General features: G+C 52.3%; 1 protein-coding gene across 4 annotated transcripts in view; it reads left to right on the forward strand.

The window, feature by feature from the left end:
• Positions 1–13,180, forward strand: part of Brsk2 (BR serine/threonine kinase 2) — a 54,494-nt gene that overhangs the window by 21,728 nt on the left and 19,586 nt on the right. For all 4 annotated transcript variants that reach the window (NM_001276763.1, NM_001009929.3, NM_001009930.3 and 1 more), the window contains exons 2-4: positions 10,059–10,153; positions 11,503–11,588; positions 12,916–13,056. In NM_001276763.1, the coding sequence (NP_001263692.1) occupies positions 10,059–10,153; positions 11,503–11,588; positions 12,916–13,056 (322 nt within the window). The remainder of the gene's footprint in view (positions 1–10,058; positions 10,154–11,502; positions 11,589–12,915; positions 13,057–13,180) is intronic.

Here is a 13,180-nt window from a genome sequence, read left to right on the forward strand (position 1 = left end):
TTCCTCTGCCCACCACCTTCTGTCCTGACCTAAGAGGCTCAAGCTTTGGACCTGCTAGGATTAGTGAGCAGTGTGGACCCTTGTTACACTGGGGGTGCTTAGACTATGGGACTCTCATCAGGAAGGATTCTGGGGCTGTGGTCAGGGCTAGGGATGTGATCTGGAGCTAAGCAGGCTGATGGCTTTGAGTCTTGCCTTCTGTTGCTCAAGACAAGCTCAGCCTTGTCCTCCTTGGCCTGACAAGGGGGAGGAGGGGAAGCAGTTTAGAGACCACATGGTAAGTGGGATTGTATCTGGCAGGGGTACTGCTGCAGTGAATGGCTACCCCATATGCCTGTCTGTCTGTCCTAGCATCATCTGGAGGCCTTTAAAGACTGAACGTTCATCACTGATTTTGAATGGCCTAGGGTGGCAAACACCATCATCTTCCGGTTTCTGGCATCAGGAACTTGGGGCAACTTAGCAGTGGCTTGGCTTAGCTGTGGTCATGGTTTAGTAGTGGTTAGGGCTTAGTAGTGGCCTTGGCTTAGCTGTAGTCCCAGCTTGACTACAGTCATGGCTTACCTGTGGCCCCACCTTAGCTCTGATCCTAGCTTAGCTGTGGTCTTGCTTTAGCTCATGGTCTGATAAGGTCTAGCTGGTATGTTGTTGGGAGGTAAGGTCACTCCCATTGCTCAGGGCCAGAGAACTGCTGTACAAAAACATTATTCCTTTGCAGGAGGCTTTCCACAGAGCACCCCCCTAACAGTGCCCATGTTTCTGGGGCCCATGGTCAGGATGTGGCTCCAACAGGCTGACTTGTTGGGGTCCTTGGGGAAGTCTGCTGGAACAGTGACTGAGAGGTTGGAAGCGATAAAGTCAGGAAGGTTAGCCCACATGCCAAGGGTCCTGCCTCTTCACCTTGTCTTACCAGCATGGTGAACCAGGAGCTGGACAGTTGCTGCCTCCTGGCCTAGGATGTATGGTCTCACACTGCAGGGTAGGTAGTCCTTGAGGTTGTGGGAAATTTCTTCTGACTTCTTTTCAGTGTTGGACAATGCTAGTAGTCTTTGGTACCCCTAGATCCAACTGACCTCACACTGGGATATCATACATCCTCCCCAATTCTGGCGGCAGCTTATTTTTTTAGGAATCCATGGGAACCCAGCCAGCTCTGTGCACCAGTGATCTCCTGCCTCCCCTCCCCTCCTGCCCCTGCTCGCCCCCCCCCCCCCACCGTGTGTGTGTGGTGGTGGGGGTGTGTGACCTGTAGTGACAGCTGAGACCACTGTGAGGCTGCTGGCCCCAGCTCTCTGGGCAGAGTTTGTGGAGTTCTGTCAGGACATTCAAGGACAGTTGTGGGCTAGCAGGTATGGTTTATCTACTCTCTGCTCTCAGTGAGACTCTGTGTCTGATGTAAAACACATGCCCCCTTCTGGCGAGGGTGGGGACTCCATTTCTCAGGTGTCTGCCCTGCATCTTTCCAGATGCTTCCTCAAGGACTAACCTGCTGCTGTCATGGGCAGCCTGGGCTCTGCATTGTGATCTATTTTCCCAGGATGGGGCCACCTCCTACCAAGCCCACACAGGCTGGCTGTGAGTCCCATCTGTCACCTCAGGGAAATGGGAGCCACTGCCCCTTCACACACCCACAGTGCTGCCTACAGAGAACTGGAGGAAAATAGGTCATTGTGTGCTACAGTGGTTGCCCTGGAAGCTGAGCCATCCAGGGGAGAGGCAGGAGTCTTTGGATAAAATACGCTTGGTCCCTAAGGTAGAGTGGTCACTTATGGGGGAAGTACAGGTGACCCTTGAAGCATTTTTCTCTTGAGTACATCAAGTCAGATGCCACCTGCTGGGCTCAACAGGAACTGGGGGTGGTGCGCTCATCAGCTGACTGGAGCCAGCATTCAGGTGCATCCTGCCTGGTGATAAGCCTTCCTCCTCAAAAGCCGCAGAGGAGGCTGCTGCCAGCCACTCACACACTGCACTAAAGCACTAGCTGACTGTGTAGGACCCTGGCCCCCAAAGCTACCACAGGCCGAGCCCCAGCCTACTGCATTCAGCACCAAGGACAGCAGTCCGGATCAGGCCTGCTAATACAGCCAGGAGGCATCCGAGGCTTGCTAGCTCTCTTCCATCCTCTGTTTTATTGCTGCATCTGACCACTGGCACTCTGCCCTAGGCAGAACTGACTCCTTTCCACTCTCTGGACCAACCCTGGCCAGAACAAGAGTTGGGAGAAGCCAAGTGGGTCCCCAGGGTGACCTCTAGTAGACAGATGAGCAACCTCATGGGCAGTTGTGGCAAGGCAGGTGCACCCAAGTATATGCAGACACATATACCTTGGGTCACAGAGAAGGTACCCCCTCACACCTGGATATTCCTGAATTCCAGTGGAGAGCTGAGCATACCAGTGACAAGGTTCAGGAGCAGCCAGGGAGGGGCCTAGGCAGATTATCCACTGGACTCTGTGAGGATTGGAAAGGGGTGAACCTGAGAGTGGTTGGCTAGAGATGGCCTAAGAGGGAGACTTGGCCCAAGTCTCATTGGACCTGGCTCCTGGGAGCCCCTGACTAAGGTGCTGCCTTTCCTTTGCACTGGTTCCATAGTTGTGGGACAAGGCTCATAGGGACAGCCTGAGTTACGCAGCTACTACATTGCTGGTGTCTGTATAGCCATTCTCCACCTGAGCACCAGTGTACAAGGTTCTAAGAAGTCTGTATTATGTGGAGTGATCTGGGAGTCTGTGGGGCTCGTTCCTCCCTGTCCAGCCTGGTTTTGTACCATGATATCAAGTGGTCCACATGCATGTGCATCTGTTAACACCTGGGAGTTCAGGCTCTGGGCTTCATGAACTCTGGGTTCCCATCTGCACAGGGTAGGCAGTCTTATAACTTAGTCAGGCCCCTACTGAGGTCTATATGCAGCAAGCACATAGGGCCTGTCTGCTTGTCATGTCACTGGCAGCGGGGGAGGCAGAACAGTGTGAGTGGGAAGGCCTGGGATGACCCTGTAGGAAGGGTTAATGGTCACTGATCCTCTTGGGCTGCTGCAGACAGTCCAAATCTTGGCTTTGTTGGAAGAGTTACTTAGAGAGACCAGTGTCCTTCATTGAGGGAAGCTGGGACTGGTGAGCTCAGCCCTAAGCCTGGATCTGTTGAGGGTAGGGTACAGCAGAAGACCCTGCGACACTGGAAGCTTGAGGGCTTGAAAAATGTGAGTGCAAGTGGGTACAGCCCACACCTCCCTGATAATCTGGGGGGGGGGTCCCACAGTCTTGAGAGGTGGCACTGGGTGACCTGGGATGCCCTGGCCAGGTGTAGGAAGATCAAGGGAAGAACTGGCAACAGGAGGTTCTTGGTGGATTGTGGTCTCCCAGCTGACATGATGCCTCTGCAGGAATATTGTGCTTGGGATCCAGTGGAGTGTGTCATGCAGCCCCGAGCTCTGCCTACTAGTCACTTCGAGCTGGACAGCAGTTGTGAGACATGCAGGCATATGTTGCATCTATGGCTGGTGCTGCCACCCAAGTGGACACTGTATATCTCAGGACAGGACATCTCTGGACTGCCACCTCTATCCCTCCAGTCCATGGCCATGCCTGAGGTGCTGGAGGCTACAAAAAGCCCTCCTCAATGCTGGTATTGTTGCCTACCTAGGGTATACTGCCCAAACCACAGAGCAGCAGCAGACCATCCTGATGTGCTATCAATGGACAATTGGAACAGAGCTCTCTGACCTTTGCACTCATGATCCCCAGGGCTCAAAGAACACCAAATAGGGTGTTTAGAATGACTGTAACCCGTAACAGGACAGCAATGGCAGGGCAGAAGGGAAGAGGCACTGCCTCCTAGTCTGTGTCCAGTGCCCCAGGGCACTTGGCCATCAGCCAAGGACTCCTGCAAGTTTATAGGGAGCCAAATCTGCCTCTCAGATGGTGGCTCTATCCTCTTGCATCCCCACTGCCCGAAGTTATCCCTGGGGTATTTTTGTACATCACCTGGATCACCTTTGATCCACTATTAGGCTCCTTCCTTACTTTCCCTGACTGAGGCAGTGATCCTTTGGGATCAACTAGTGTCCAGAGGGCAGAGCAGTGTGCCAAGCTACTACATCACACCCTCTAGAAAGTGCCCAGCCCACACGGCAGTGCCTTGCCCCAGTTCTGTGTATCTGGGTGGAGGACAGGTATTATTTAGAAAGTCATTCTTATTATTATTTAGAAAGTCATTCTTATTATTATTTAGAAAGACCACTGGCACTCTGCCCTAGGCAGAACTGACTCCTTTCCACTCTCTGGACCAACCCTGGCCAGAACAAGAGTTGGGAGAAGCCAAGTGGGTCCCCAGGGTGACCTCTAGTAGACAGATGAGCAACCTCATGGGCAGTTGTGGCAAGGCAGGTGCACCCAAGTATATGCAGACACATATACCTTGGGTCACAGAGAAGGTACCCCCTCACACCTGGATATTCCTGAATTCCAGTGGAGAGCTGAGCATACCAGTGACAAGGTTCAGGAGCAGCCAGGGAGGGGCCTAGGCAGATTATCCACTGGACTCTGTGAGGATTGGAAAGGGGTGAACCTGAGAGTGGTTGGCTAGAGATGGCCTAAGAGGGAGACTTGGCCCAAGTCTCATTGGACCTGGCTCCTGGGAGCCCCTGACTAAGGTGCTGCCTTTCCTTTGCACTGGTTCCATAGTTGTGGGACAAGGCTCATAGGGACAGCCTGAGTTACGCAGCTACTACATTGCTGGTGTCTGTATAGCCATTCTCCACCTGAGCACCAGTGTACAAGGTTCTAAGAAGTCTGTATTATGTGGAGTGATCTGGGAGTCTGTGGGGCTCGTTCCTCCCTGTCCAGCCTGGTTTTGTACCATGATATCAAGTGGTCCACATGCATGTGCATCTGTTAACACCTGGGAGTTCAGGCTCTGGGCTTCATGAACTCTGGGTTCCCATCTGCACAGGGTAGGCAGTCTTATAACTTAGTCAGGCCCCTACTGAGGTCTATATGCAGCAAGCACATAGGGCCTGTCTGCTTGTCATGTCACTGGCAGCGGGGGAGGCAGAACAGTGTGAGTGGGAAGGCCTGGGATGACCCTGTAGGAAGGGTTAATGGTCACTGATCCTCTTGGGCTGCTGCAGACAGTCCAAATCTTGGCTTTGTTGGAAGAGTTACTTAGAGAGACCAGTGTCCTTCATTGAGGGAAGCTGGGACTGGTGAGCTCAGCCCTAAGCCTGGATCTGTTGAGGGTAGGGTACAGCAGAAGACCCTGCGACACTGGAAGCTTGAGGGCTTGAAAAATGTGAGTGCAAGTGGGTACAGCCCACACCTCCCTGATAATCTGGGGGGGGGGGTCCCACAGTCTTGAGAGGTGGCACTGGGTGACCTGGGATGCCCTGGCCAGGTGTAGGAAGATCAAGGGAAGAACTGGCAACAGGAGGTTCTTGGTGGATTGTGGTCTCCCAGCTGACATGATGCCTCTGCAGGAATATTGTGCTTGGGATCCAGTGGAGTGTGTCATGCAGCCCCGAGCTCTGCCTACTAGTCACTTCGAGCTGGACAGCAGTTGTGAGACATGCAGGCATATGTTGCATCTATGGCTGGTGCTGCCACCCAAGTGGACACTGTATATCTCAGGACAGGACATCTCTGGACTGCCACCTCTATCCCTCCAGTCCATGGCCATGCCTGAGGTGCTGGAGGCTACAAAAAGCCCTCCTCAATGCTGGTATTGTTGCCTACCTAGGGTATACTGCCCAAACCACAGAGCAGCAGCAGACCATCCTGATGTGCTATCAATGGACAATTGGAACAGAGCTCTCTGACCTTTGCACTCATGATCCCCAGGGCTCAAAGAACACCAAATAGGGTGTTTAGAATGACTGTAACCCGTAACAGGACAGCAATGGCAGGGCAGAAGGGAAGAGGCACTGCCTCCTAGTCTGTGTCCAGTGCCCCAGGGCACTTGGCCATCAGCCAAGGACTCCTGCAAGTTTATAGGGAGCCAAATCTGCCTCTCAGATGGTGGCTCTATCCTCTTGCATCCCCACTGCCCGAAGTTATCCCTGGGGTATTTTTGTACATCACCTGGATCACCTTTGATCCACTATTAGGCTCCTTCCTTACTTTCCCTGACTGAGGCAGTGATCCTTTGGGATCAACTAGTGTCCAGAGGGCAGAGCAGTGTGCCAAGCTACTACATCACACCCTCTAGAAAGTGCCCAGCCCACACGGCAGTGCCTTGCCCCAGTTCTGTGTATCTGGGTGGAGGACAGGTATTATTTAGAAAGTCATTCTGTTGCCCTCACTCTGGCACACTACTCACTCTCTACCTGTAGTGAAGGTCACTATTGCTCAGAATTCAGACATCCTATGCTCCATGGGCAGGTGGGGGCCTACCTGATGTCTGAGTTGGACAGCTATAGTTGCTATAGTTACCTACCACCTCTGATTCTCTAGTCAGGCTCAGAAGTCCCAGGTGCTTATGGGTGGGAGTAGCCCTGGAAGGTCCTGGGGCCTTGACATTTATGTCAAAGTTACCTCTGGGGACCTTGGGCCCCTCCTTAGAGGCATCGAAGCCCCAGTACCTTTGAGCCTGCTGCTGCCCCATACAGAAGCAGTACACAGTTGGAGCTGGTGGCTCCGCATGCTTCCAGCTCAGCCCCACCCTGGCACGGCCCCATGTAATTATCTGTGACATGGTATACTTTCCCCTTCCATGTGAGGCTGCATCTGTGTAAAGACAATAATTAGAGATAAAATCACAATTGGAAAATAAGCCCTAGCGAGTTAGAGGGCTGGGTAATGAGGGGTGATTGTGGGCTTCCCGCCAGAAAGCCGCCTGTCTCTGAGGCTGCAGGCCAAGTGGCAGGGCTCCTTAGGGCATACTCCCCACTCCCTGTCAAACAGAATGGGCAAAACTTCTCATAACCCAGATGTCTAACATCAGAGGGTCCCCATTGCCCCCTATTCCTGAGGCAGGATCCCATTTTACCACATGGAGGTAGGGAAGGAGTGGCCTAGAATATCAGGAGAGCTTTACCAAGGAGAATTGCCAGGCTGGGCTATGTAAGGTATGTAGGAATGTTTGAGGTATAGTGATGGGAAATGGCCCTCTGTGCATACTGGAAACAAGGTGAAGGGAGGGGTCTAGGCGGCTCCCTGCACTTTAGCCATGCTGTGTCCAGAGCCACTCATTCTCTTGAGCAGGGGCCAAGATCCTCTGTTCCCAGGAAGGCTCTAGAAAAGGCTTATACTCAGGATACCTTGTTCTGGTGGCCCTCTGTCTTCTTGGCTTTTTAGAAGCCAGATAGGTAGATGCCATAACCCCAGATCCCCTCACCTCTAAGGTGGGGTACAAGGCAGTGCCTGATATGCTCGAAGTCACACTGGATGAAGAAAACAGCATTGTCTTCTGAATATCTGATGTCTAGGAAATTGTCCCATGGCTGCTGGTAGCCTACCCCAGTTTCGTACCATTCACTCCCAGTTCCTGAGGCAGGACAGCATTTTTCTATGTGCCTCTTTATGCCTGAGATCATGTACAGGCTGCAGAATATACATGAAAATGAATACATGCATGTGGGATTGAGGGTGGAGTATGTGTGTACATCCATGAGAGGGTGAGTACATGGGCCATGCACACAGGTGAGATGTGAGCATTCTGATGTATGTACACATACATATGAGGTGAATGTGTATGCCACTGGTTTGTGAGAGTGCATAGGCATGCAGATAGTATGTAAGTGGATATGCCTAAGTGCATTGTTGGGGTATGGGTATGCACACATCCATGTAAGGGTGAGTATGCCTATAGTGTGAACATGTCCCATCTCTGCCAGGGCCCAGTATGTCCTGGAAGGCCAGTCAATAAGCAGCTCATGGTTTGGCTGCACTATTGGTTTAATGGCTACTAGGTATGCTTGCCTGCTGAGCTGTGCTGACATATGGAATTCTTCATGTTCCTGCCAAGGAGCTCCAGTGTTCCTTGTTCCTCACCTGCTGAGACACAGTCAGCTCAAAGGCTGGGCCTACCTGCCTGGAACACATCTGAGGATGCTCGCCACGCTTCTTCCTACCTGCCAGCCCTGCTCTTAGGCCATCCTTGGGAGGAAGCTGGGTTTTTGCGCTCTGCAATCTCCTGAGGGGACGGACACATTGTTTCTGGGTGCTCTCATCTCCTGCTTTGCCCTTGTGGCCGTATCCTTATGTAACTGGATCTTATAGGTGTGTAGGAGCTCCTCCTGGGCCAGAGGCTTTTATCACTTGTCATTCTGTCCTTACCCATTTCTTTTGTACCTACAGTCTCATTTCATGAACTGGATGGTTTTACCAACTCTTATGAACCTTCTGACCAAGTGCAGATGGACTCGTGTCTTAGTGCCTCGGTCAATGCCACAACCCATGTGGTTACTGAATTATGGATAGTAGATTACCAGTAGTATCCTTGCTCTCCTGTCTTTCTCCCAATCTGAGCAGGAATCACGAACATTCATACTGCATCAAAGACAGCCAGCAAGAGGTACCAGAGCCTGTGCCAGGCCTCGGAGATTGCTTTCCTGGCTAAGATGCCCACCGTGGCTACCTCTCAGCTGGGGCTCTCACATAGCAGGCAGCCTAGACTTTCCTCCTTCATTAAAACTCAGCTTTGCACTTAGTTACCCAAGTCCCAGCTCCAACTGGATTCTGAAACCACATCTCTGCTGTGATCTTAATCAAAGCGTGAACTGTCTTTCTACACATTTATCTTCTTTATGTTCATTTTTGGCCAATTTGTATAATACTGTCATAAGCATGTGTACATAGATGTGCACATGCAGATACACACACATGCACATACATGTCTGTGTATGTGTGTGTGTGAGTGTGTGCATGTATGTGCTTTCTTCTCGAGCTGCAATATCCCTTTGATTTGGTTGTGAATGGGTCTTTTGTGGAGGAGGGAGATAGCATCCTATGTTGGAAATGCTTCTTTTAGCCCTACTCTACCTTTCCACTGATTTTGCCTTGCGCTGTTCTCATGTCTTCTGTTGTGCCTCATTCTGCTGGGACAATGTCTGGAGCCACCCTGAGTTGGAAAGAACAGTGTCTGCCTCATGGCTGGTGATCTTGGCCTAGCTTTGATTGGATCGTCATGGATCCCAGAGAGGACCCCTGCTACCTCCTCCAGCCTGCCTAGCACCCATATGCTTCATGCTGGACACTGGAACCTCCTCCAGCTTTAGGCACCAGCCTCAAGCTAGATTCCTCCATGTGGAGCGTGTCCAGGGGCTGGGAATGAGAGGGTGCTGGGGCACAGAATGCAACCCCCGTAGAGGTCTACAGCTGAAGGGTTTTGAGTAAGGTTGTGTTGGAGGGCAGAGTGGCTGTGGACCCAGAGCATGTTGCCTCTTCACCTGGGGATGTGCTTGGCTTGGAGGAAGGGCTCTGGTGACATGGGGGAAGGGCAGGGGTGCATGAAGACCTCAGGTTTCAGGAGGGCTCTGGTTTTGGTGGAATGGCATCTTCCATGAGCCATTCCAATCAGTGAGCAAGGTGGTCAATGGCCAGGTTCTGAACAGCTTGGGAATTGCAAATGAAGGTACAGAGCTCCCAAGTGAGGAAGAGGTCCCTGCTATCTAAGGTAGTGTCTTAGGGTTTCATTGCTGTGAAGAGACACCATGATCATGGCAACTCTTATAAAGGCAAACATTTAATTGGGGCTGGCTTACAGTTTCAGAGGTTTAGTCCATTATCATCATGGTGGAAAGCATGGCAGCATGCAAGCAGACTCTGTGCTGGAGGAGCCAAGAGTTCTACATCTTGATCCAAAGGCAGCCAGGAGAAGTCTGTCTCCTGCAGGAAGCCAGAGGGAGGCTCTCTTCCACACTGGGAGGAGCCTAAGCATAGGAGGAGACCTTAAAACCCACCTCCACAGTGACGAACTTCCTTCAACAAGGCCACGCCTTCTAATGATACGACTCCCCATGAGCCATGCCTTCAAACACATGATTCTATAGGGGTCAGACCTATTCAGATGGGCACAGGTGGGCATGATGTGGTGCTGGGGCTGAATCTGGCCTCTCTCCTACAGGCTTGGTGAAGCTGGGAATCCACTGTGTCACTTGCCAGAAGGTCGCCATCAAAATCGTGAACCGTGAGAAGCTCAGTGAGTCGGTGCTGATGAAGGTGAGGCAGTGGGCTGAGGTTAGAAGGGTCACCACCTGGAGGGATGGACCTAGGTATCTGGGACTAACGTGAATGGGCTCTGTCCTATGCTAATGCCAGTTGAACCCGTGGAGTCCTGTCTATTCCTGCTGGAGCAATCCCATGTGGCTCCTGGGATAGTCCATGCTCAGGAACTCAGTTGCATGTGCCTTGACCCTGTTAGCCTGGAGAACAGGCCCACAATGGACGGTGGTGTTACTGGGGCCAACATGCTGGAGCAGCTGACTGGCTCCCAGTTCTCTGATTAGAATGAGGAAGTACCCCTGGCCTCTGAGACCCCTCTTGTCAGGACCAGACTGCCATGAAGAGGGCTGGATAGGCTCCAGCTCTCGATGTAGAGAAGCTAAGAGACTTAGGTGGGTGGCAGTTGCAAGAGAAGATGACAGCTTAGGCAAAGTGGAGAACTTTTGACACTGGTGGACTGACCAGTTTTGAACTGGAGACAGATTGGCTGGGTATATTCCACAGTACAGTGTCCCTGAGATATAGGGCAGGGCTTTAGTACTGTGGACATTGTATACATGGGACCATATGGGGGTGACATATGAGCCAACAAGGGGAAGGGCTTTTCTGGAGGAAGGTCTGGAGTTTGGGCTAGTAGTACTTGCTTCCTCCTAATACTGTCCCCTACTGAGTAGTTCCTTTGTGGGACGATGTCAGTCTCTCAACTCCCACTGCCCAATAAGGCCCAGGCTCAGTGAGACTGGGAAGAGGGTAGATCTATAGCTCTGGGGCTTTGGGGATAGAAAGACCTATGAACAGTTAGTACCTGCCCACAGAGTAGTAGCTTCTCCTTGTCAGTAGCTGTGGGGTCAAGGCAGCCATGGGCAAAGCTGTGCTCATCAAAGTTCTAGACTTAAACTCAGAAACAGATCTGGAGGTGGGAGACACTAGAACAGACTCTATATTTCCTTTAAAAAATGGTGATAGCCTGTAGCCTGTAGAAGAGGAGCCTGAGTTCTTGCACAGGACCTATCACACAGTTCCACACCCTGCATATGCATGCACCTGCAGTCTTCTATATACACATGCAGCCCCTACACATATACACACAGCAGCAAGCCCACTCACCTCCAGCTCTCCTGGTCCCTACTGCCAACTGATGCAGAACCCCTGCCCCAAACCCCTGTCCTGGCATTGGCCCTTCCCAGACCTTCTGGGGTAGCAAGGTCCAAACTGCAGATATCCCTTCTATGCAGCTCAGCCCCAAATGCAGTGTCACAACCATAGGAGACAATGCGAGTTGCCTGTGCAAGGCCTGTCTGAGTGGGCTGTGGCTGGCTGCGGGCAGTGACATGGTTTCTCTGCAGGTGGAGCGAGAGATTGCCATCTTGAAGCTCATCGAGCATCCACATGTACTGAAGCTGCATGACGTCTATGAAAACAAAAAATATTTGTAGGTATTGCTGGGCCTGGAGAGCGGGGGAGGGGGGAAGGAGGGGATGCAGAGGCCCAGGCCACACATGCACTTGGAGAGCTGGCTGTGTTAGTGTTGCCATCCAGCTGAGGGGCTCTCAGCCCTGACTACAGACCTGTGGCCGGTGTTCCTGGGGGGTCTCCAGGCTGTTAACTTGAGGCCAATGCTGAGAAGGACTTCTCTGGAGGAAGATCTGGAGTCTAGGGCTAGTAGTACTTGTTCCTTCCCAATACTGTCCCCTACTGAGTAGTCCCTCTATGGCACTACAGTCTCTCAACTCCCTCTGCCCACTAAGGCCCAGGCTCAGTGAGACTGTGTGAGAAGAGGGTAGATCTGTAGCTTTCCAGGGCCATTAGGAGGCCAGGGAGTAGGACCATGAGTAAGGTGCCTTGGACACTACCTAGAGGGTGAGTCTGGCTGCAGTATTAGTTACTGTGACCACATATCTGACAAGAAACAGCTCGAAGGAAGAGTTGATTTTTGCTGAGGATGTGTGGTGGGAGTGGGGAATCAATGGGCAGGTCACCAGCCTCCATAAGCCTGGGGGCTGGGCAGTTGATAATCCTGGACCTCCATGATGGTCAGAAGGGAACTGGGGAGGGGCTCTACTGAGGCAATTGTAGCCTCTCCCGCTGTGTCCCCCAGTTCTGATCCTGGTGTGGTTTCTCTGTAGGATCTGCTTTGGCTCCCTAATTCTTACTAGATCCCACAAGGCTTAATCACTTGACTCTTGTCAGCAGGTCCCCACCCAGCCTAGATTCATGTCTAGTACAACTGATCCCTGTCACTGAGATGGCTCCCAACTGTGTCACTAGCTGCCCTTTGTTCTTTATCTCAGAGGCCTTACCTATCTTGAGAGTTTGTTCAGTCTGAGCTCATCAGGCTGTAGCCCATGTATCCTCTTGGTTACCTCGTGAGTCCAGTTATACAGATGAGACCCCAGGGGCTGAGAGTGATACCCCCAAGTTACCTGCACTTTCCCCTAGAAACCAGTCCCCCCCTGGTTCTGCTGTATAGCAAAGACCCCAAGGGACTGATGTAAATCTGGGCAGGAAGGAGATGGCAGGCCCTGTTGGATCAGCCTCACTCCATTCTGTGGTTTCCTGACCCACTGCCCAGCTACAAGGGAAGGGCTCCATATGATCTTCACTAGGACCTAGCTGCCTGGTGTGAAAGCCACTAGGAGCCACAGCAGGTGGGCCCTCTTTGGGGCCTTACTCTGGGCTCTGCATGAGGCTTCTCTGACTAGACAGCAGGAGGGTAGGTCATGATGCTGGCACTGATGTCCCCTTGCCCCATTCCACAGATACCTGGTGCTAGAACATGTGTCTGGGGGAGAGCTGTTCGACTACCTGGTGAAGAAGGGCCGGCTGACCCCCAAGGAGGCCCGCAAGTTCTTCCGGCAGATCATCTCTGCACTGGACTTCTGTCACAGCCACTCCATATGGTGCGAGCCAGGCCAGGCTGGGTCAGGCCTGCATCTCAAGGGTGGTGGGCTTCTTATGGGCTTTGTCTAGGCCTTGAAAGGCAACCAGGAGCCCACTTAGGCTTCATTCCTGTCAAGGGCAGGA

The sequence above is a fragment of the Mus musculus genome, chromosome 7 (assembly GCF_000001635.26).
Source record: "Mus musculus strain C57BL/6J chromosome 7, GRCm38.p6 C57BL/6J".
Taxonomy (NCBI): domain Eukaryota; kingdom Metazoa; phylum Chordata; class Mammalia; order Rodentia; family Muridae; genus Mus; species Mus musculus.